General features: G+C 45.0%; 1 protein-coding gene across 1 annotated transcript in view; it reads left to right on the top strand.

Annotated features, from left to right (window-relative positions):
* smpd3 (sphingomyelin phosphodiesterase 3) overlaps positions 1–24,724 on the top strand; it is a 72,850-nt gene that overhangs the window by 20,700 nt on the left and 27,426 nt on the right. Inside the window, exons 4-5 of the mRNA XM_061823177.1 lie at positions 17,948–18,023; positions 24,252–24,413. Of these exons, the coding sequence (XP_061679161.1) occupies positions 17,948–18,023; positions 24,252–24,413 (238 nt within the window). The remainder of the gene's footprint in view (positions 1–17,947; positions 18,024–24,251; positions 24,414–24,724) is intronic.

Raw genomic sequence — 24,724 nt, 5'->3', positions numbered from 1 at the left:
ATTAAATAAGATTGGGGGGTCATAGATCATTTAAAACCTCTCTGTTCTTTTATTCAAAGAGCTTGTGTCATATTTCTGTTTGGAGTCAGAAGTCATGCAGGATGTTTCTACTTTAGCGTTTCACTTAGTGAAAAGTGCACTACTGGCTTTAGAATTAAGGAAGAGTAGATTTGACATGACATGAAGTGCAGTCTTAATGAGATGAAAAGCCATTTCCAAAATTGTGTTGCATGAGCACAGGGAGTGGTTTCTTTGTCGCATGACAAACAGAGCACAAATGTGGCATCTAGCTGAGAGGTGAAATTTCGACGGCAGCTCACAGTTTATTTCCTTCCTTCATTGCAATACTGAAATAAAATATATGCGTTTGTCATTGAGCAAAATGTAATGAGTGGAAAGGTAAAAGGACACCACTGAGCATCAATAATGACACTGGCTGTGGTTCACAGAGGTGGAAGTAGGTCAGATATGTACAAGTCACAAGTCCATTGTGTCCATTGTCCAAGCCGCCAATCGTCACAAGAGTCAGAGGAATGCCGGAGTTTATCTTCTTCTTCTTTTCCTTTCGGCTTGTCCGGTTAGGGCGTGTCATCTTTTTCCATCTAAGCCTATCTCGTGCATCTTCCAATCTCACACCTACAATCCTTATGTCCTCCCTCACAACATCCATCAACCTTTTCTTTGGTCTTCCTCTCGCTCTTTTGCCTGCTGTAGAAGGCTCTGAACTTTGCTTTTTCTCACACCGCATAACCCCTTTTTGCGACAGGTATCTTTGTTTATTGCCAAAAATGGCCACCACATCGCACAATGCAACAACCTTCCATCCATCCATCCATCTATCTGTCCATCCATCCATCCATCCATCCATTTTCTTAGCCTCTTATCCTTACGAGGGTCGCAGGAGTGGACCCTCAACTGGTTGCCAGCCAATCACAGGGCACATAGAGACAAACAGCTACACTCACAATAACACCCAGGGGCAATTTAGAGTGTCCAATTAATGTTGAATGTTTTTGGGATGTGGGAGGAAACCAGAGTGCCCAGAGAAAACCCACGCAGGCACAGGGAGAACATGCAAACTCCACACAGGCAGGTCCGGGATTGAACACGGGCGATAAGAACTGTGAGGCCAACGCTTTCCACCGTGCCGCTTACATTAAAATAATGTTATAAAAATAACAGCAACACCTTTTTTCCCTGTCTGACACTTGTTAATTAAAATTTGATGGTGTTGCCTCATTTAAAAACGCTATTATAGCTTCTTTTTGTTAACCACATTTCATTTAATAACAAAAAGTAAAGATCATCAGTCGTCATGATGTCATTAATCAACATTGATTTGTTACCCAGTGTTCTGATATTAAAAAGAGCTGTTCTTGTAGAAATAAGTGGAGACAATGGTTTGATATATTCACATTTTATCTTCACTAAGTTAGTAGTCCTACATTTTTTCTGTCATATCTCTGACCAACTTTTTGTCCCTTGTAATTACAGGGATGGAAAATGACTGCTCTCCATAGGGGTCTAAGTTATTCTGGAAAAGACCTAGTAAATAATCAGATTTACAGATCAGTTTTCATGGGTGAGGAGGGGCATCTTAGTGGACGGTAGTTTCAGGTGAGGGGGGATAGGAGGAAGATCTTGGGGTGGTATGGGTTGAACTCCATCATTGACAATAGTCTTCATCCTATCCATCACAACTAACATTGCATTCAGGCTCGGAGAGGGGGTGGGGGTAACATCTCCCACAGATATTTGGTTGTCTGAGGTGTGGATGACTCCAGTGGGGTAGGAAGAGGTGTTAGAGGTTTAAAGTGCTCGCACATTCCATTTGTCATCTTCTCCTATGATTGTTTGGATGACTCAAATGACTCTGTTGGCACCATGTCTCGCCTTGTCTCTTGTTCCTCTGTTTTTTTATAACAACTTCTATAGAAATTCTATAGGACTATGGTCCTAAAATTCTATAGTTCTTCAGAAATTCTTTAAAAATGTTCTATAGAAATTTTCTAGCAGGGTGTGGCGACCCGTGACGAGAAAAGAAAAATGTCAGAGTTTGTGTAATACAAAAGATCCAATGGCTGTTTTTTTACCATCAAAGTAATGTCTAACCAACCAAGGAAGTGATCTCTTGTCACCAAGGCATTATAAGACACACTATTATTAATCTTAAAGTCAGGGGCTCATCAAAAAAATGTTTTATGTTATTAAGATGGATGTTTTGCTTTAATCATAGTAATGTCAAATGGTCTCAAATCACAATCATTCATATGCAAGAGTTTGTGCGGTAAATCTTTATAAATCGCAATGAAATGACTGCTCATGTATATCGTAATTCACGGCCTACAGAGTACACCTGGTTATAAGCCTCTCCCAGTACATTGGCAAAGGAAATACCATTTGGTACATACATAGGCTGCAGCCATGTAAAGGCCGCAGGTGCCCACGTTGAAACCAACATTGAAGCACAAGATATTTACAAAGACGGTCCACATAGAGTTTAATGCTAGCACCAATGCGCTAATGCTAAAGCTAGCAATGCCGCGCTAATGCTAACATTAGCGCCGCCACGCTAAAAACAAACATACTGGTAAAAATCACTGAGACACGGCAGCAACACGCAAGCGCAGCGCTAACGAGCCAGACCGGTAAAAGTCACTTCCTCGGCACATATATTCGGTGTCACTCTTACCCTTTCCGTTCGAGTGCCCCCTTGCGCGCATTAGAAAAAAATGCACAAATTAGCTACATCATCGCATAAACCGCAGGGTTGAAAGCACGTGAAATAAGTTGCAGTTTGCCGGTTGCCGGAAAATACTGTATGTATATATATATATATATATATATATATATATATATATATATATATATATATATACATCTTTGTCTTCTTCTTTTTCTTTTGGCTTGTCCCATTAGGGGTCGCCACAGCGTGTCATCTTTTTCCATCCAAGCCTATCTCTAGCATCCTCCTCTGTAACACCCACTGTACTCATGTCCTCCCTCACAACATCCATCAACCTTTTCTTTGGTCTTCCTCTCGCTCTTTTGCCTGGCAGCTCCATCCTCAGCACCCTTCTACCGATATACTCTCTCTGTCGCCTTTGGACATGTGGAAACCATTGAAGTCTGCTCTCTCTAACCTTGTTTCTAAAGCATCCAACTTTGGCTGTTCCTCTCATGAGCTCATTTCTAATCTTATCCAACCTATTCACACCAAGCCAGAACCTCAGCATCTTCATTTCTGTTACCTCAAGTTCTGCTTCCTGTTGTGTGTGTGTGTGTGTGTGTGTGTGTGTGGTGTGTGTGTGTGTGTGTGTGTGTGTGTGTGGTGTGTGTGTGTGTGTGTGTGTGTGTGTGTGTGTATGAAATGAAAGATGAAATATTAACTCAGATGAAGTCTGGTGTCAACCTTCAGGTAATGAGTTACAGTAGCCTTTAGCGTCTTCTGGTGAAGGTTTGGTAATTAAGGTTGATTGGGCTTCTCGTGTGAAGTCGCTGCTCATAGCTAATTTTTACTGATTCTTCTCTGAATACCCTGTGATGAGCAAAATGAAAAGCAATAATATTATTTTATTACTCAAAGAGACAAGTAAGACTGGATTTCTTAAAATTATTTCAGATTCAGGCTTTAGGAACAAGTTTTTAAGAAAGTTACCAAGGAAATACAGTACATTCAACAGTTGCTACAATTTCACACCAATGGAAGCACCGACAGTGATAAACAAGTGATAAAGACATCTAATTTTAATCCTACAATGTTAGAACAACATTTTTTCCCCAACGAAATGTTTTCCTTCTTGCTTTTCATACAGTGCAGACGCTTTTTTCTCTGCTCTTGCTCTGCTTGCTTTGCCTCTGTTGACCCTTTTTTTTTCTTGATAAGCTCGTTTTCTTATAAAATATGTCTTTTAGAGGCAGGACTACTGGATACTTTTAAATCTATGGGACTATATTTTTCGTTTTTGTGGATAAGCAGTTGTTTCATCATTACGTGAGCGTGGCCTGCTAATTAGCACAAGTCTGGTGTTAGCAACAAGACCAGCCATCAAGATGCCTCCCTTCTCTACTGAGGACTATCGTGGAGTACTGCAGAGGGTGTCAATTCTAGAATCGAAAATCTGCCATGTTAAAGTCTATGTGGATGTAAATGGACAGTCGAGAAATAAAACCACTCTACCGATGTCTCAAAATGGTGAGCAGAGGTGTGCTAACAGACAGCCACCGAGCTCAACAACGAGGACTGAAGTGAACTGTGGAAAGGATAATGGACACCCCAGCAGTTCTCCCTAGAATTTACTGGGAGCAAAGCCCAAACATATGGGACATTTAAAAAGGAAGACACAACAGCACCAGGATATTACCGAAGAATCTGGCTGGCCTGCATTGCGGGCTGCCTCAACACCAAGTGAGCGGCCATGGACGGTCATTACAGCGAAGAGCAAGAAAAAAGAATGTGATTCACTGCAAAATATTGATGTCAGACTTACAAATGGATTTGAGGCACTCTTACAAGACCCAGGCAGAGAATGCTCCTCCTCCACCATCACTGAAAGGTATGAAATTAAATCATCTAAGAAAAAATTGGGACCCCAAACATCATTAGATGGTGATCGAGTCATCAAAGATGTGAAATGCTTTTGCAGTGAGAAGAACACCAAAGTACTGTGTTTTACTAATGACACGGTGTCTGATAGCTCTCAAAAAATCCTGGAGATCACTGATCAGCACCCAGCTATGAAATCTGTCATTATACACAAGGGGGGCCTGGATGTTCTCAAGCAGCAATAAGAGGTAATGAAGTGAGATTTCATATATCTCCAAACAAAAGTGCAAGGGGTGGATGATGGGGTTTTTATAAGCAGACCTCTCCAACTTGTACGATCTGGAGATGAACATTTCTCAATGCTCCGTCGATGGAATGGGTGGTTAGGCAAGGAGTGCGCTGCACTATCCGTGAGTTTAATTGACAATTTCTGCCTTTTTGGGAGTGTAAAAATCTTTACAAAGCAGACGATCTCTATCTAAATAGACAAGGGGTTAAGTTATAAGCAGTCAACATTTTCCACTGTTTGCGTCATTCACAACCCTGTAAATAAAATGTTTACAAAAACCAAGAACAAAAGGTTCCAGTTGTTCCCAAACAATCGGAGGAACAAGAGATAAGGTGAGACAAGGTGCACACAGATTCATTTGCGTCATCCAAACAATCTGATGAGCAAATGACAAATGGAATGTGCCAGCACTTTAAATCTCCCGCACCTCTTCCTGCCCCATTGGAGCCATCCATACCTCAGAATCTCCCCTCCATGACTACAACAACCATACAATCCGCAGTAGATATTGACTCCCTCTCTCCCAGCCTGAATGCAATGTTGGGTCTGATCGATAGGATGAAAACTATTGTCAATGATGGAGTCCAGCACATACCACGCCAAGATCTTCCTCCCATACCACCTTGTCTGGAACCACCGTCCACTAAGTGAAAGGCCCCTCCTCGACCCATGAAGACTATCTGTAAATCTGACTGATATTTACCGGGTCTTTTCCAGAATAACTCAGACCAGATCAGATCAGGCATTTTTCATCCCTGTAATTACAAGGGAAAGAAAGTTGATCAAAAAGATATGGTACCAAAAAAGTAGAACTAAAGCTAAATTGTGAGTCTATCAAACCATTCTTTCCAACCATCTCTGCGAGACGAGCATTTTTTAATATCAGATCACTGGGTAACAAATCAACGCTGATCAATGACATCATTACAACCTATGGTCTTGACTTCATTCATCCATCCATTTTCTTCACCGCTTATCCTCACGAGGGTCACGGGGAGTGCTGGAGCCTATCCCAGCTGTCAACGGGCAAGAGACGGGGTACACCCTGAACTGGTTGCCAGCCAATCACAGGGCACATTGAGACAAACAGCTCCACTCACAATCACACCTCGGGGGTATTTAGACTGTCCAATTAATGTTGCATGTTTTTGGAATTTGGGAAGAAAAGTGCCCGGAGGAAACCCACACAGGCACGGGGAGAACTTGCAAACTCCACACCGGTGGGTCTGGGATTGAACCCAGGACCTCAGAACTGTGAGTCCAACGCTTTACCACATGGTCCACCATGCCGCCTGGTCTGGACTTTTTGTTATTAAATGAAACGTGGGTAACAGAAAGTAGATGTAATCCAATTTTAAATGAGGCAATACCAGCAGAATTTAATTTTATGAACAAGTGTCAAACAGGGAAAAAAGGTGGTGGTCTTGCTGTTATTTTTAAATAATTATTTCAATGTAAAGAAATTATAGTAGGTGATTTTAGCTCTTTTGAATATCTGTGTTTTTTAGTTAATGGTGACCCAAAGGTTATCCTTTTAATAATACATTGACCTCCAAGATACAGTGTAAAATTTATGGAGGATTTTTTCAGAACTGCTGTGAGTATTATAATATTTGTACAACTATTTTGTCTTAACAGGAGACTTTCACTTTCATGTTGAAGATAACATGGGAAAAATATCCAAAGAACCTTCTGTAATATTACACACATGTGACCTCTCTCAACATATTAACAACTCACACACAAGGTCACATCTTAGATGTGGTCATTTCTAAGGATGTTGAAATTCTATTGATTGACATTAAGGGGGAAATCCAGTGCTTTGCATGAACAGTGTATCAATAGGTCATGTAATATGTACCCTATTTTGACAATGTGATGTTAAATCCTCATTTAATAGTGTTTTGAGAAGATTTTTAGTGACTATGACGAATTTTCAGGGGCACTGCAATTTTCGCGAGTCACATGATCTACGTGGGCGTATGTGACGTGTACCATGGCGTTCCAAACGCTGGATTACATGGGGCACCATTATGTTCAGCACTGATTTCTTGGATTTATCCGCATCTGATGAAGAAATAGCAGTATCGGTTGATCGGGAAGACGGAGGAATACTTCCATACAGATTTGAACCTGTGGCTGTAATTAATGTTGACGATTCGGATGGTTCTTCGGGCGGAATCACGCGGAGTCTGACTACTCAGAGGCCTGCGAGTGACATAAATGCGTAAACAAAGGCACCCGGGAGCTCTGGGCTGGCAGCCCGGATGGTTCTTCGGACGGGAATGACGCAGAGTCTGATGGGTGAGCTTGGCTGTGGGCCGCGAGCCGAGCTTTCAGGGGGCAGAGGCCTTTAGCTGAGCTTCGGTGGGAGTGGAGGCCTTTAGCCAAGCTTCGATGGTGGCGGAGGCCTTTAGACTAGCTTCGGCGTCTCGGGCTACCGGCCTCTGTTGCCCGGAAGCTCGCTCGCAGACGCCGCCGGAGCTTGTGGTCCGCCTGTGAATCTATTGAACCATTTTCTCCAGCCATCTCTGTGAGACTAGCTCTTTTTAATATCAGGTTGTGGTGTTTCCATAATGCACCCGCGGGACCTCGTGTTGGGGTGCAGGGTTCCGCACGGACTGTTTTTGTTGTTGCGCTTCCGGAGTAAAGGTTAACAGAGTTCCCGCCGTTATGCGAGTAGTGTTTTGATGTCGAACAATAAAGCAAGTTCTGTTCCTGTGTCCGACACTCCGCCTCCGACTCCTTTTCTCCGGCGCTACACTGGTGACCCCGACATCAGTCCCGGCGTTTTCGAGACTTAAACGAACATGGCAATCGCCATCCTCAAATTGCCGGAGTTTTGGGAGACGTCCGCGGCAGCGTGGTTCGCACAGATGGAGGCTCAGTTCGCCCTCCACGGGATCTCAGATGATTCCACGCGTTACTACCACGTTGTCTCAGCACTCGGGAGCTCAACGGCGGCCAGAGCAGTGAACTTCATCACCTCTCCCCCGGCCCGAGATAAGTATGCTGGGATCAAGGCTCACCTTCTCAAGGTTTTTGAGCTTTCACGGCCGGAGCGTGCCCGACGTCTGTTGGCTATTAATGGACTGGGGGACAGCAAACCTTCCGAACTCATGGAAATGGTGCTAAACCTGCTTGGCACGGAAGAGCCCAATTTCATTTTCATGGAACTGTTTCTCAGGCATATGCCACCGCATGTTCAGACGGCACTCGCGAACAGTACTGTCACTGAGCCCCGGGCCCTGGCCGAGGAGGCCGACCGTTTCTTCCTGGCAACCCAGGGCTTCTCCCCTGAGAAGCTGGCCGCGATGCGCAGTTACTTGCCTCCGGGCGCGGGGGCGGCATCCAGCAGGGGCCCCATCACCACCGACGGCCGTGCTGGCACAGGCTTGTGCTACTTCCATGCCCGTTTCGGTGCGAAAGCGAAGAGGTGCCGCGCCCCTTGCAACTACGACGCGTCGGGAAACGCCAAAGCCCACGCTTCGCAGCGGCCGTGAGCGTGGGCGCGAACAGCCGGCTGCTGTTCGTCAAGGACAACCTTTCCGGGCTCAAATTCCTTTGCGACACCGGCGCCCAGAGGAGCGTCCTGACGGCCACTGCGGAGGACGCCGCTGGCGGGACTCATGGGCCACCCCTACTGTCCGTTAATGGCTCCCCTATCCGCTCTTATGGCATGAGGACTGTGGACTTGTGTTTCGGGAGTCAGCGCTTCACATGAGACTTTGTCACTGCGGATGTCTCATTCCCTCTCCTCAGCGCTGATTTTTTTTTGTGCCCACGGGCTGCTGGTGGATGTTAAGAGGGGCCGTCTGGTGGATGCACTGACTTTTTCTACGGTCACCTGCGTCCGCAATGAGGCGACTTTTGGTGGTATCTCCAGTTCGCTATCGGACGGCACCAAGTACCAACTCCTCCTTGGTGAGTTCCCTGGCTTTACACGGCCAACTTTCTCCTCTGCCACGACTAAACATGGGGTCGAGCACCACATTGAGACCAAGGGCCCCCCGATTCACGCGAGGGCCCGACGGCTTGACCCCGAGAAGCTAGCAGTCGCTAAGTCCGAGTTTGCCAACATGGAGCGTCTGGGCATCGTCCGCCGCTCGTATAGCCCGTGGGCCTCGCCACTACACATCGTCCCTAAACCGAGTAGCGGGTGGCGACCGTGTGGTGACTACCGCCACCTTAACGACACCACTACGCCCGACCGCGACCCTGTTTCACACATTCAGGACTTCTCAGCCCACCTGGCAGGCAAAATCTTGTTCTCCAAGGTCGACCTGGTGCGCGGGTATCACCAGGTTCCCGTGCACCCCTCAGACGTTCCCAAGACAGCTGTAATCACTCCGTTTGGACTGTTCGAGTTTCTGAGGATGCCGTTTGGTCTTAAAAACGCGGCACAATCTTTCCAGCGTTTAATGGATTCTGTGCTCAGGGACTTGCCATTTGTGTTCGTCTATTTGGATGATATCCTCGTCGCCAGCTCCTCGGAGGATGAACATCTGATGCACCTCCGCGACCTCTTCGCAAGACTTGAGCAGCATGGCCTGATCATCAACCCGGCGAAGTGTGTTTTCGGGGTGCCCTCTATCCAGTTCCTCTGGCACTTCATAGACAAGAACGACGCCGCCCCCCTTCCGGCAAAGGTGGAGGCCGTCTCCGGTTTTCCCCGACCTCGCTCGGCTCGGGGCCTCCGGGAGTTCCTGGGGATGGTGACTTTCTACCACCAGTTTTATCCGCCGGGCGGCCCACATCATGCACCCACTCTATGAGGCTCTTAAAGACAAGGCCCCCAACCGGGACGTTGAATGGACGGCCGAGAGGATGGAAGCCTTCGAGGCTACGAAGGCTGCGCTGAGTCGTGCCGCTATGCTGGCCCACCCGACCCACGGGGCCTCTGTCGCTCTCACTACCAATGCATCGGACTACGCTGTTGGAGCCATATTCGAACAGTGGGTCGGTGGCGCCTGGCAACCGCTTGCCTTTTTCAGCCGTCAGCTGGTTCCCAGGGAGCGCAAATACAGCACGTTCGATGGAGAGCTCCTCGGCCTCTGGCTGGCAATCCGCCACTTCCGCTCCCTATTGGAAGGCCGTGAGTTCACGGCATATGTGGACCATAAACCCATCACTTTCACCATGTCCAAGGTGGCTGAGCCGTGGTCCGCCCGCCAGCAACGCCAACTGTCGTTCAACTCTGAGTACACTGCGGACATCCAACACATCGCCGGCAAATCCAATGTGGTCGCGGACTGCCTCTCCAGGGCGATCGTCGGCACTGTGCATCTGGGTCTCGACTACTCCCGCATGAGCGCAGACCAGGCCTAGGACCACGGGGTGCAGGCCCTCAAGACTTCTGATACGGGTTTGCGCCTGGAGGAAGTCGCGGTTGGTGACTCGGGCGTCAGGTTGCTGTGCGACCTCTCGGCTGACCAGCCTCGGCCGCTGGTCCCTGCAAACTGGCGAAGAGCTGTTTTCGAGGCGGTCCACAACCTCTCCCACCCCGGAAAGAAACCGTCCGTGAGGCTGGTGGCCCAGAAGTTCGTGTGGCGCGGTCTCAAGAAAGATGTGCAGGCCTGGGTCGACTCGTGCGTGGCCTGTCAGCGGGCTCAGGTGCATCGCCACACAAAAGCCCCCTTGGAGCCCTTCGCTGTCCCCGAGAGGAGGTTTGACCACGTCAACGTCGACTTGGTAGGTCCACTTCCTCCCTTGCACGGATTCACCTACTTGCTCACCATGGTGGACAGGACGAGCCGCTGGCCCGAAGCCGTTCCCCTCTCCTCGACAACGTCGTCAGACATGGCCCGGGCGTTCATTGGCACGTGGGTTGCACGCTTCGGGACACCGTGCGACCTTTCCTCAGATCGTGGCAATCAGTTTACCTCTGAACTCTAGAACGCAGTCGCTGAGAGTTTGGGGGTCAAGCTGCACCGCACTACCACCTATCACCCCCAGGCGAACGGTCTTTGCAAGCGGTTCCACCGCTCCATGAAAGCAGCCCTGCGTGCCGGCTTGACGGACGGCAACTGGTTGGATAAGCTCCCGTGGGTCATGCTCGCCCTCAGGTGCGCCCCCAAGGAAGACCTGTTGTCCTCATCCGCCGAACTCGTCTACGGCCAGCCACTGCGGGTCCCCGTCGAATTCATCCCGGACGCCACAGCGCCCTGGTCCGCAGCCAGGCAACGGTCCTCCCTGCTGGAGGCCGCAAAAGGGTTCGCGCCGATTCCCACGTCGCAACATGGCACCCCAGCTGCCCGGCTGCCCCGTCACCTGCGCTCTGCGGATTTTGTGTTTGTTCGTCATGACGCCCACCGTGGACCTCTCCGCCCCCCATACGACGGGCCGTTCAGGGTCCTGGAGCACGGGGATAAGAACCTGCTCGTGGACATTGGCGGCAGACCCGAGACTGTTTCCGTGGACAGGGTCAAACCCGTGCACCTGGACATTTCCCAGCCTTTGGGGTTGGTCCTCCCCCCGCGCCGGGGTCGTACCTCTTTGCCCTGTGCCCCTGCGCCTGGCGAGGTGCCCTTGACCCCGCCTGAGCCCTTGTCCCATGACTCAATGGACAGTGCGGCCCCGCCCCCCTCGGCCCCTACAGTGCACACCCGCCGGGGTCGGGTCATCATCCCTCCACGGCACAAGGATTTTGACTATGGGTGAATTCTGGGGGTACTTGTGTGGTGTTTACATAATTCACCCGCGGGGTTCCGCACGGACTGTTTTTGTTGTTGCGCTTCCGGAGTAAAGGTTAACAGAGTTCCCGCTGTAATATTCTTCCAAAAATTCAGACAACCTCTATCTCTATTAGGAAAAGGTACATAAATGAGAGTACTGCCACTAGGTTTATGGAGACTGTGGCTGTGGCACAGACTGTGAATGCTGAGGCTATTGATGAACTTTTGGATATTTTCACCTCAAAAATAACAAACGCCATGAATGCTGTTGCTCCTGTTAAAACTAAGACCATCCTGAGGCGACCTAGAACACCATGGAGGAGCATAATGATGGTCAAGAGATCTAAAGCGGAACGCAAGTGGAGAAAAACTAAACTCCAAATTGACTATGACCTCTACAGACAATGTTTTTGTAATTTTAACCAAAAGTTAGTTAGAGCTAGACAGCAACACTTTTCTGAAATCATACTCTCTCCCAAAACTCCCCTTTGTCACCAATTCTGTTCATAACCTATGGAGAATCTGGCAATGTGTTGAGAATTTTTTCAAATCCGCCAAAACCTTTAAAATGCTTGTTAACATAACTTTAGAAAACTAGCATAAATTCCCCTTAGAAGTCTGTGTATACTTCCATCCATTAAGGATGTGCCACCTTAATGTGCATGCTCCTCCTGTCTCTGCATCCAACGAGCTTCAACTGTACCTGTCTTTCTACTAATGAAAGTCACCCTAAAAGTACTTTATGATGGGGAAGACCATTGAACAAGAACTACAGCAATCTATATTTTTTATTAAAAATACATTTAGCCAAGTATGAAGGTGCATTTAATATAATGGCTTGCAAAGCAAAGGCTTTGTTTTCCAGAATAATTAAACACAAACCATCAGAATCTTTTATCCACATCTATCATACGAACCTTTACTTGAGATAAATGTATGATAATTGATTACCACTATAACAAAAATCGCTATGGCAGATCTCTGATGTGGCAAAACAAAACAAGTTCCTGCATATTCACTGCAAGTTGTTGTGCTTTGAAGTTATCCCAATTTATCTTCCTTATTGAGCTCCCACCTTTAAAAAAAAAAAAAAAGTTAAAAGGAGCATGATTGGCATATAATATAGTGGAGGCAGACATAGTTTAGCCAAAGACAGGATTTCAGACATTTATCCATCTATTTCTTACACTGCTCGTCCTAATTCGGGTCACTGGAAAGCAAAGTTGTTTTTTCAAGTGACTACAAGTTAGCTAAGTTACTGAGATACAAAACATAACATTTGACATGGCTCCCACTACTCCAGGATGTGAACTGGGGTCTATGTGATATCCACATACCTCCTCGGTGCAACACACCTGACAATCACTATGACATATAATAATAATAATAATAACGGACTCATAATGAAAAGGTTTTGTATCATGCTTTTCTTGATTTGCAAGGAAATAACCCAACTAAAACAGTAACAACATTTGTCTTAATAATGCCACTTGAATTATACAATTCAATTTCCAAAGTAAAAATGTTTTCCTCCACTTTTAGCTCAGAGTCTGATTTGGGAACATACCACATTAATGATCAATTATTATTCTGAAGTAAACACTGCTTCAAAAACCTCAGCATAGAAGACTTTTTTTTTTTTTTTTTGTCTTAATAAGCAGTATCTGCCCTGAGCAAGAGCAGATCTATTTGAGCATTATACAAGGATTTGGGCCACAAAAACATCATGAAAAATCTCAAGTTTGTTACCTTATCACCTTTAACAATAACCTGTTATGTAGCAGTTTCTCAAAATAACAAACAAAATAGGAGAAAATTGCTCAATGGATTTGTTTTAGTATGTTTAATGAAGTCGAAGAATGTCTTTGTAGGCCTTGAATCCTTTCTTTTCTTATATGAAGGTCTTGGAGAGGAAAGTTTGTGATCAATGTGTGTGTAGTGGTATGCCATGATATACAAACAAATCCAATCATGGGCTTGAGGACTCATTTCATTGTTTTTATCATTATGTTTATGTTTTAGAAATACCATTTTATCCCCTGTGCTTAGACTTCACCCATCTATCAATTTTAAGAACCGCTTATCCTCACGAGGGTTGCGGGAGTAATGGAGCCAGTCCCAGCTCTCATCGAGCAGGAGGCAGGGTACGCCTTGAACTGTTTGCCAGTCAATCACAGCGCACATAGAGGCAGAAACCAGTCGCACTCATAATCACACCTAGGGGCAATTTAGAGTCTAGAATTAATGTTGCATGTTTTTGAGATGTAGGAAATGCAGCCCTAATGAGGCACAAACTAGTGCAATCTGTAGGCCGGTCCCTAGACTGGATAAATGCAGAGGGTTGCGTCAGGAAAGGCATCCGGCATAGAACTGTGCCAAACAAATATGAGCGTTCATCTAAAGAAAACCATACCGGATCTGTCACCTACAGCCACTACGAGTACCTGGTGATGCCGTTTGGTCTGGACGAATTCATCTGAATTTCAGAGTTTTATTGATGATGTGACAGGAGAGACTGAACAAGAATGTGTTCATCTACCTCAACGACATTCAGATCTTTTCTCCGGATGAAGCTTCCCACATCGAGCACGTCAGGGAGGTGGTTTAGCAGCTACTACGATATAACCTATATGTCAAGATGGAAAAGTGCAAGTTTCCTTGCCTTCCGTCACATTCCTGGGATTCATCTTGGCCGAAGGAAAGATTTGCATGGATCCCAGTAAGGTCGACTCTATTCTCCAATGGCCCACCCCCACCAATCGCAGGGAGGTGCAGAGATTCATCGGATTAGCTACTTTCTACCACAAGTTCATCAGGAACTTCAGTTCCATAGCTGTCCCCTTGCATGCCCTCATTTCATCCCGCAATTCATTCAAGTGGCATCTGACCTGCCAGGAGGCCTTTGATAAACTTAGGTCGAGTTTCACCACAGCTCCAGTCCTCATCTTGCTGGATCCAGAGACGCAGTTTATGGTGGAAGTGGATGCATCGGACTCGGGAATGGGAGCAGTACTCTCCTAGAGGTGTGCAAGGGACGGAAGACTTCACCCGTGCACCTTCTTATCTTAGAGACAGACTCCGGCAGAGTGGAATTATGACGTGGGTGATCGAGAATTATTGGTGGTCAAAACGGCGCTGGAGGAATGGAGGCACTAGCTGGTGGGATCGCAAGTGCCATTTCTGGTCCTTACTGATCATAAGACTGCCAAGAGATTGAATGCTCGCCAGGCCAGGTGGGCACTTTTCTTTACTCGCTTCCGTTTCACTCAGTCCTTTCGTCCAGGCTCAAAGAATGGCAAACCGGATGCATTATCCCGGATCCATGAAAGGGAGCGAACGGAGGCCGTGAGTATCCCTATACTTCCGGAGGCCTGCTTCGTGCCCGGGTTCTCGGGAGATCGAGACATGGGTAAAGGAGACCCTAAGGGACTCTCCGGGCCCAGCCGAATGTCCTTCCGGTCATCTGTTTGTGGTATCCTCACTACAGGGAGACGTCATCGATTGGGCCCACACGGACAAGACTGTCTGTCACCCCGGCATGGTGAAGACCTGCTCAGTAGTTGAACAACGGTTTTGGTGGCCAAACCAGGGAAGGGACGTGAGGGTGTATGTCAATGTGTGCCCTGTATGTATCTGTATGTCCAATAAGACCTCTCACCTGCGACCTATGGGTGAGCTACGACGGCTACCAATTCCCTCTCGCCCCTCGTCACACATTTCTCTAGACTTCGTTACAGGCCTACCCTGGTCCCTGGAAAACACAGTGGTACTCTCAGTCATCGATCAGTTTTCTAAGATGGTCCACTTCGTACCAGCTCCTAAGATTCCGTCCGCCAAGCACACTGCGCAGCTACTGCTAGACAAAGTCGCCCACTATCATGGCCTGCCAGTGGACAAATACTAGCGGGCCAGAAGATGCCTGAAGAATGTGTGCTAGTTCCCATTTTTAAGATCAAAGGCAATGTTCAAAGCTTTGGAAACTATAGAGGAATAAAGTTGATGAACCTCACAATGAAGTTATGGGAAAAAAAATAGTGTAGGCTGGACTGCAACCAACAGTATGGTTTCGTGCCAAGAAAGACTACCACAGATGCAATTTTTGTCTTGAGGATGCTAGTGGAAAAGTACAAAGAAGGTCAGAAGGAGCTACATTGTGTCTTTTTGGCTGTAGAAAAAGCCTATGACAGAGTACCAAGAGAGGAACTGTGGTACTGCATGCGTAAGTCTGGTGTGGCAGAGAAGTATGCTAAAATAGTACAGGACATATATGATGGCAGCAGAACAATGGTGAGGTGTGCCTTGGGTGTGACAGAAGAATTTACTGTAAGGTGGAGGTGTGACTGCATTAGGGATCAGCTCTGAGCCCCTTCCTGTTTGCTGTGGCAATGGATAGGTTGACAGATGAGATTGGAGTGCGATCCCCTTGGACTATGATGTTCGCAGATGTTATTGTGATCTGCAGTGAAAGCAGGGAGCAGGTACAGGAAGAATTAGAAAGATGGAGGCATGCACTGGAAAGGAGGGGAAGGAAGATTAGCTGAAGTAAAACAGAATATATGTGCGTAAATGAGAGATGTTGAGGGGGGAGAGTGAGGCTCCAGGGAGAGGAGATAGCGAGGGTCTACGACTTCAAATACTTGGGGTCAACAATCCAGAGCAATGGTGAGTGTGGTAAGGAAGTGAAGAAACTGGTCCAAGCAAGTTGGAACAGTTGTCAGGTGTCAGGTGTGTTATGTGACAGAAACGTCTCTGCTAGAATGTAGGGCAAAGTTTATAAAACAGTGGTGAGGATGGCCATGATGTACGGATTAGAGACGGTGACACTGAAAAGACAACAGGGAGCAGACCTGGAGGTGGCAGAAATGAAGATGTTGAAATTCTCGCTAGGAGTGAGCAGGTTGGATAGGATTAGAAATGAGCTCATAAGAGGGACAGCCAAGGTTGAATGTTTTGGAGACAAGGTTCGAGAGAGCAGACTTCAATGGTTTGGACATGGCCAGAGAGTGAATATATTGGTAGAAGGGTGCTGAAGATGGAGCTGCCAGGCAAAAGAACGAGAGGAAGACCAAAGAGAAAGTTGATGGATGTTGTGAAGAAAGACATGAGGGCAATAGGTGTTAGAGAGGAAGATGCAGGAGATATAGGTGCACATGGAAAAATATGATGCGGTGTAGCGCTATGGCGACCCCTAATGGGACAAGCCAAAAGGAAAAGCAGAAGACTTTTGCTTTGCTTTTCTGAGGAGTCAGCAAATCCCAGTACTGTGAGGATCCTCAATTACATTTGAAATTTAATTTTAATTTATTACACTTATGATAAACAATTCTGCCAAAGTTTGTTTGTGCAAGGTCTCATTGCACTTTTTAAATTAAAGAACAATTTTGGGGGTAAGAACAAAACAATGGACAAAATAAATATGGTTCTCACACTCAAACTCATTGGGAGCACGACAAAAACCTAACAGAATAAAATGAACTTGTCAAATATAGTTGTCCAGGAAGACTTTTAATTAGTGACAGGTAAAATCCACTCATCCATTTTATGTACTGCTTATCTTCACTGGGGTCACAGGAGTGCTGAAGCACGTCCCAGCTATGATCGGGCGAGAGGCGGCATGCAGCCTGAACTGGTCGCCAGCCAATCGCAGGGCACATAGAAACAATTTGCTCTTAAATTCACACAGACTGGCAAATTAGTACATGCTGTCATGCTCTGCAGGGTCGGGGGGAGTATTCGCCCCAATCCTGATCTATCACACACAAAGTTTTCAAAGGGTTTGTCGCCTTGGAACCCTCCTATGGAGTCCATTTTTGGCCAGTGTCTTCCTTATGGTAGAGTCATGAACTCTGACCTTAATGGAGGTCAGCGAGGCCTGTAGGTTTTTAGATGTTCAAAGCTCTTTTGTCATCTCGTTGAACTCTTGGAGTAATTTTAGTTGGTCGTCCACTCCTGGAAAGGTTTTCCACTGTTTCCAGTTTTCTCCATTTGTGAATAATGGCTCGAACAGTGGTTCACTGGAGCACCAAACTCTTGGAAATGGTTTTGTAAAATTTTCCCAGACTCATCTTTACCAAATTTGTGGTTAGTCTCAGTGACTTTGTGATTTGACAAGTGGGGGGCAATTACTGTTTCACAGAGGGTTAGAAAGGTTTGGATTTTTTTTTTTTTTACCTTAATAAGTTCCACTGGCATTTGAAAACTGCAATTTGTATTTCCTTGGGTTGTTTCTGAGTGATATCAAAATTGGTTTGATGATTTTAAATGTTTGTGTGTGATAGCTATGCAAAAAAGACTGAGATCAGGAGGGGAGCAAATACTTTTTCATGACACTATTTGTTGATTTTACTCTAGCTGCAATGTTTTAAAAACACTCATACACCTATAATGTCTAATTTAATAGATCCTTTTATCCACATCATGTAATCTTTGTGTTTCCAGGTACACGTGGGCACCGCCCATCAAGAGCAAAGGGTTGTGGGATATCTCACATGCACCCATCTCCATGCCATAGAAGGTACAATTACACTGAATGGTCTCGAGCTTTTTGAAACTACTTCTTGCTACCAACTCCTTTTTATAGCAATCCCTTTCTGTTACATGCCAATGTCTTTGTTTTTATCAAAGAAAGAAAATGTTTCTATTTGTTTCTGTGTGGTTGATGAGAACTACACTTTTTAGTTCTGTATGTTGCGGTATGTCCAGAGAGCCACATACTGTATATGTGTGCAATGAAAACTCTACAGTTCCCATGGTGACTGACTCAAGTTGTTTAAGGCATCAGAGCCTTATTTAAAGCTCTGGTCAATTCTCATTTTTTCCTCAAGACATGTCTCCCACCCAAGCCTGACATTTCAAGCTCCTCCTTCTCACAGATCTCAACATAGCGCTGCCAGGGCAGTGACTAAATATAGATTCAACATAAGACCCTTTGGGGCAGGAGAAGGAATGGGGCTAAAATGGAAAGGAATAGCAGGGGTAAAGACAGGCTAAAATATATTTGTGCCTTTGACGACAAGAGTCCTACAATGTCAAAATCCTTAAATTTAAGTTAAATGGGCATTCACAGAGCAAATGTTGATGTTATGCCAGATTGTCTTTTTTATTTTTTAAAATCCATCAATCCATTATCAACTGTTACTCTTGTTCAGGCTCACAGTTAATTTGGAGTGAATCCCAGCTAGAGGGGTAAACTATACTCTGGATTGATGACCAGATTAATGCATGATACCCAAAGACAAACAACTTGAATTCACACACACACACATAATGTACACCCCTCTGGGGAAGTCAAAGAGCTCTATTTTTGTAGACTCCACAACCGCTTCACCGTAAAAATGGTTTAATCTTGATTTTCGTGCAAGCGCAAAGTTCACAGTGCATTTGTTTCAGGTCAAGCCCGCTTCCAAGTGCAGCACTGGATTTGCTCTAGTCATGAAAATAGAGTCATCACTCTTAAATTAATCTAACTTTTTTTCCACTTTGGGAGATAACTGGTGTACCTGGTGAAAATCCTTCCATTGGGTATGATATCCAGAACTCAAGTGTGGACTCAAATGCAAGACTTGGTGGGCAGGGAGGCAGTTAAAGGAAGATCTTTATTCATTCCAAGGTCGTAAGCCGCGAGGTCAGTCAGAGAGAGCAGCAGTATCAAGGACGTTAAGCTTACTAGGTTGGTCGGAGGACTGGCAGGGGTTGATACTACGGGATTCAAGATCAGGAACAAGAAACAAGGAAGTGTGGGAACGAAGCATTGATGGCAACAATCTGGCAAAGCCAGACTGTCTGCTGGTTCCTATATATACTAGGGTTCATTATCACCGATGAGGCCCAGGTTTGCGCCTCCTAATCAACGCAGGTGTGTAGGGGACCTGCACAGCCAGGGCTGGGACCGGCAGGACCATGACAGTAGTCTGGTGTCCACGATAAAACGGGACGGGATCCAGGAATGTTCTTCTGGGCCATATCCCTCCCAGTCCACCAGGTATTGAACTCCCCTCCCTCAATGACGGGATGATAAAAGCCGACGTCCAGTGTAAACCGGACTTCCATCGATCATGCGGGGGTACGGAGGGGGCTTGGCTGGAGGGACTAATGGGGATGGGCGAGTTGGCCAGAGCTGGCTCACATGGAACGTGGGATGAACCCTTATCGATTTGGGAAGCTTCAAGGAAACAGCGACAGGGTTAATGATCTTGGTGATAGGAAAAGGACCCACACACCTGGGAGCCAGCTTGCATGACTCCATCCGCAGCAAAGACGTTGACAATCCTTCTTAACAATACCTATAGTATTTGTAGTCCAGGAGAGGGTGTCTGTGATATATGTCCCAAGAAATTCATAAATGTGCACTATTTCCCGTCACTATTCATGAAAACAGGGGATGGGTCAGCTCTCTGTTTCTTAAGGTCCAATATAAGTTCTTTGGGTTTCTTTGTGTTTGAGATCAAATTCTTTGCAGTGTACCACAGAGATAGATTTTGGACCTAAACACAGCAGGCGGACTCATTCTCCCCAAGATGAGTCACACCACAGTTGTGTCATCTGCAAACTTAATGATGATCCATTTATAAAATGGGAAAGTTATTTTTTTCTTTCCATACACCTACATACAATGCGCACCATCAACTTTTGAAAAATTTGCAACGTGTGCTTTATACACAAGAAATTACAGGAAATGGCATAGACACTGTTTGTACTAGAGCCAGCGTTACTAAAGATACTTTTGTGTTCATGGAAAATCTAGCCCAATGCAGCATTATAGTTAGATATTATTTATGCGCCGTTGATACAGTCATGTTAAGATAACACCAAGACTACATGAAAACACGGGCCCTTATATACTGTGATTAAAACAGTGTGCACTAAGTAATTCAAACTGGACCTGAGAGTTTTTAAAAATCATAAGCAGTCTACACCCTCACAAATATCTTGACACCTCTTTATCACACTATAAGACTTTTTTGCACCTATCACCCCTGTTCAGATCCTCGCATCCCTCTGCACCTTAATTTTGTCTGCTTGGCAGGAGAAACACATTGCCCGAGCAAAATAGTACTCAGCAAAAGTCTTCCAAAAATGTGTACATTACTGTAATAGCAAAGCGTAAACTCACATGTTTAGGAACAAACAGTTTTGAGGGTTTAGATTACAAAATCTGACCGAGATTTTGTTTTAGTTTAGAGAGTTTAAGAATAAGTGAAGGTTTTCCCTTTGTCATTCTGAAGTGACATTTCTTTACCCGTCAATAGTCTGATGTGGGTTTAGCTTTACCGAGTAACTATCATTTAGGTACAACGATGGTACCTTGGGCAACTTTTGTGAAATTTGAAAAATTAAAGTCGCAAGGCTCTCAGAAACCCAACAATGTACTGGAAGAGGGAACAAAAAATACTTTCAATTATAAACAATAGTATGTATCATTTGATACAAATAGCCATTCATCAATTCATTTTCCATGCTGCTTGTTCTCAGTGTGAGCTGCAATGTATCCCTGTTGACTGGTCTAAGGACACGTAAAAAATATCCTATCTCTTGATTACAATTTTGGAGACAAGTTGAGAGAGAGCACACTTCGATGGTTTGGACATGTTCAGAGGCGAGAGAATGAGTATATTGGTAGAAGGTGTGCTGAGGATGGCAAACACTGATTGGCTATCAGTCTTGCAGCTGGGGTAATCTGAATCTCTAAATCGAGAGAAGACTTGTGCGGCATTTTCGAAAATAGTTTCCCATTTACAGATATTTCGATGTGAATCTGTGGATAATTTTGGCATTAAAAGAAACACTGGACCCTCATCTACTAACTTTTAATGTGTGCTCCCATGCCTATTTTTTGGACAAAGTCATCCTTTATTTAGCCCCCGTACAGTTTCTGTGTTGTAAATGCACCATTAACCAAGCCTGTATAGGAACCGTGTGACGTATATTGTTCTGCCCTCCTTCACTGTGCTTTGAGGTATTTAATAATAACCCATTTGGAGTTTTCTATAAAACTAAATGCACAACAAAAAGAATTACACAGATTATACTGTGTATAAAGACACTGTTATGGTTGGGGCTCATGAAGGCGAGGAAGGCAAGACAAACACACGGAGGACCTAACTGCAGGAAAACAGGGATGCAAGACTGGAGTCCAGGAATCTCAAAAAATTATATTCAATTTAAAAAAATTCTCTCCAACAACTAAATAATCAAAGTATCAAAGAAAACCTGAAATAAACTTACAATGGACAATGAAACAACCAATGGACTGACAAAAACTGAAAGAAACCAGGGAATTAAATACACAGAGATTGATGAGACAACAAGAGACAACACCCGGGAGACAAGTGGCTGGAGGGAGCAGATTGTTCAAAACAATGGAGGAGGTTAAATGCGAAGAGTCGGACACAGCTAACAAAATGAGCAGGAGACATTGAATACAGAAAACTGATACAAAACCAACCCAACCAAAACGTAGGTCATGATAGTACCCCCCCCCCCCCCAAAGTAACAGATTGCAGACATTCCTAAACAAAAAAAAGTAACCAACCCAATGCAGGGAGAAGGGACGTTTGAAAAGATTGGATTTTTTTTCTAAATTAAATGGGCCTGCATGCACATGTGCATCTACAGCCCAGCCTCAGCCAGATTTTGCCTCCAGCAGCTGCACGGTAAATTGACCCCTCCGTGGATATTGCGCAATCCGCGTCACTGACCAATCAGAGGCCAGAGATCTGCATAGACCAAAGCCTGTTTTTGCTCCCGCCATTTTCTCTGACAACATTGAATGGTCCAGTATAGGTTAAGTTAGCGTTTTATCTCGTATTTGGGTTATTTAACAAAAAATATGGTTAAGAGGTGTAGTCACGGACTTTGTAATAGTGACGACAGGTATCCTGAAAAGCTAGTTGGTGGAGTTCGATTCGTACCCTTTCCATAACTGAAGACCCAGTACGAAAAATGCCTTCGATGGATCAAACTTGGAAGACCGCATCATCAACTAAATCCATCTAATATCAACAGGAACACATATGTTTGCACGAAGGTATGCCCTATATTTGATTTTCAATACATGTCTCGTATAAATGAATGAGACGTTCTCTGCTAGCATAACACTGCTGCGTGTGAACGATTGACACACTTATTCTTTGTTGAGCGATATTTAGCGATGATCGGACTGTACAAAGGTATTGATTTCTTGCTGGCTCGTGGCCAGAAGCTTAACCAGACTGTGTTTGCACAAAGATATGCCCTAAATTTGATTTTTAATCCACGTCTCGTATAAATGAATGAGACGTTCTCTGCTAGCATAACACTGCTGCGTGTGAACGATTGACACACTTATTCTTTGTTGAGCAATATTTAGCGATGATCGGACTGTACAAAGGTATTGATTTCTTGCTGGCTCGCGGCCAGAATCTTAACCAGACTGTGTTTGCACGAAGATATGCCCTAAATTTGATTTTTAATCCACGTCTCGTATAAATGAATGAGGCGTTCATCGCATAACACTGCTACGTGTGAACGATTGACACACTTATTCTTTGTTGAGCGATATTTAGCGATGATCGGACTGCACAAACGTATTGATTTCTTTCTGGCTCGCGGCCAGAAGCTTAACCAGACTGTGTTTGCACGAAGATATGCCCTAAATTTGATTTTTAATCCACGTCTCGTATAAATGAATGAGACGTTCTCCGCTCGCATAACATTGCTACGTGTGAATGATTGAATGAAATCAGAAGCATGGCGTCTCTCTCAGTTAAGAATGTATTGTATTTAGAATCTATAAGATATCGTTGATTTGAATGAAATCAAAAGCATGGAGTCTGTCTCAGTTCAGAATGTATCTTATTGTATTTGCCATTTTTACTGTTTGTCTTACGTCAGCGCACGTGGCGTGACGTCACTTCAGGGGGCGTGGTTAAGTGCCCTGTACGGAGGGGTCAATTGAGTTTGAGACCCAAGTTCTAAATTTTCCAGATTTTCTGGGTGGAGTAAAGTCTATTCCTGTGATGTATGTACATATGCCCCACTGAATAAACACCAAGAGCCCTTGTTTCATGCTGTGGCCATTCAGTGATATAGCACTTCCTTGTTCTTACCAAACTTCACCCAGTTCTACCTGTATAGAGTGTGATGTGTTTTGTGTTATTTCAGCAAAATGTCTTGCCGTCTGGAACCCACACATGATCTACTACCCCGCAGGTCATTTCCAGCAATTAGATAAGCTGCTGGAGGACAGCGTTGGTTCCGTTAGCCTCAAAGCTTCCTTCCCTCCACCTTCCCACCCAGCAGGAACTGGATTGCGTCATGCAGCTTTGACAGTTTATGTAGCACATTTCTGCAGCCACAGAAGTGCCATGCCAACTGAATTTTTAAGGAGAGAAAATGGTCTTGGCTATGTCGTTTATGGCCAGCTCAGAGGCTGCTTCCCTGCAATCTGTGAAAGTTTGTGATTGTCATTGGAAAGAAACCTTGGGAAATGGAAGGTGGTTCAGTATTTGATTGACAGGAAAGGCAGGGGTTTCAGAACCATCGGCGACAACGCAACAGCGTCTGCAAGCTGAAAGAATTTCTCAATTCATGACCATTTTGAATTTTTTTAATTAATCCATCTAATCAATTGTCTGTTTTGTAAATAAGACTCTTTTCAGTGATATTTGAAATTTAGATTTTTTTTTTTTTTTTTTTGCCGTCTGGTTTCATTTTAACACTGAAAAAACACATTCCCTGTATTTCTCCCCCCCCCCACCCCTAGGTGATGCTTCCGTGCGATGTGAACAACTGGACATGTTGCTCCATTGGGGAGCAGAATTCCGCCAAACTTCATCACATAATCCTGAAGGGGGGAAAGTTGTTGATGAACTTGTGGCCTTTGATGTCCTTCTGGGTGACCTCAACTTTGACAATTGCTCATCAGGTATGGATCCATGAAGGATCTGTGTTTTCATTTCATTATCTAAGCATTTCAGCACTACAAAAGCCAGGTTTTTTGTGTAAGAATTTTCTCAAAACAATACGTATGAGTAGTGTGGGAAGTTATGACATGTCTGCATGCTTTGCCTTCAACATATTAGTATTCTGTTGAATTCAGATTTGGAGAATGGTCTGGATAGTCAGTAAATACCATCAATGGATGGATGATTAAAGGAGAACTTATATATATATATATATATATATAAAAGGTGGGCTATTGAAAATAAAGAACAGATGTGAAATCTACGCAATATC

The sequence above is a fragment of the Syngnathoides biaculeatus genome, chromosome 6 (assembly GCF_019802595.1).
Source record: "Syngnathoides biaculeatus isolate LvHL_M chromosome 6, ASM1980259v1, whole genome shotgun sequence".
NCBI lineage: Eukaryota > Metazoa > Chordata > Actinopteri > Syngnathiformes > Syngnathidae > Syngnathoides > Syngnathoides biaculeatus.
The sequence above is the reverse complement of the archived record's forward strand: the minus strand, read 5'-3'. Positions and strand labels throughout refer to the sequence as shown.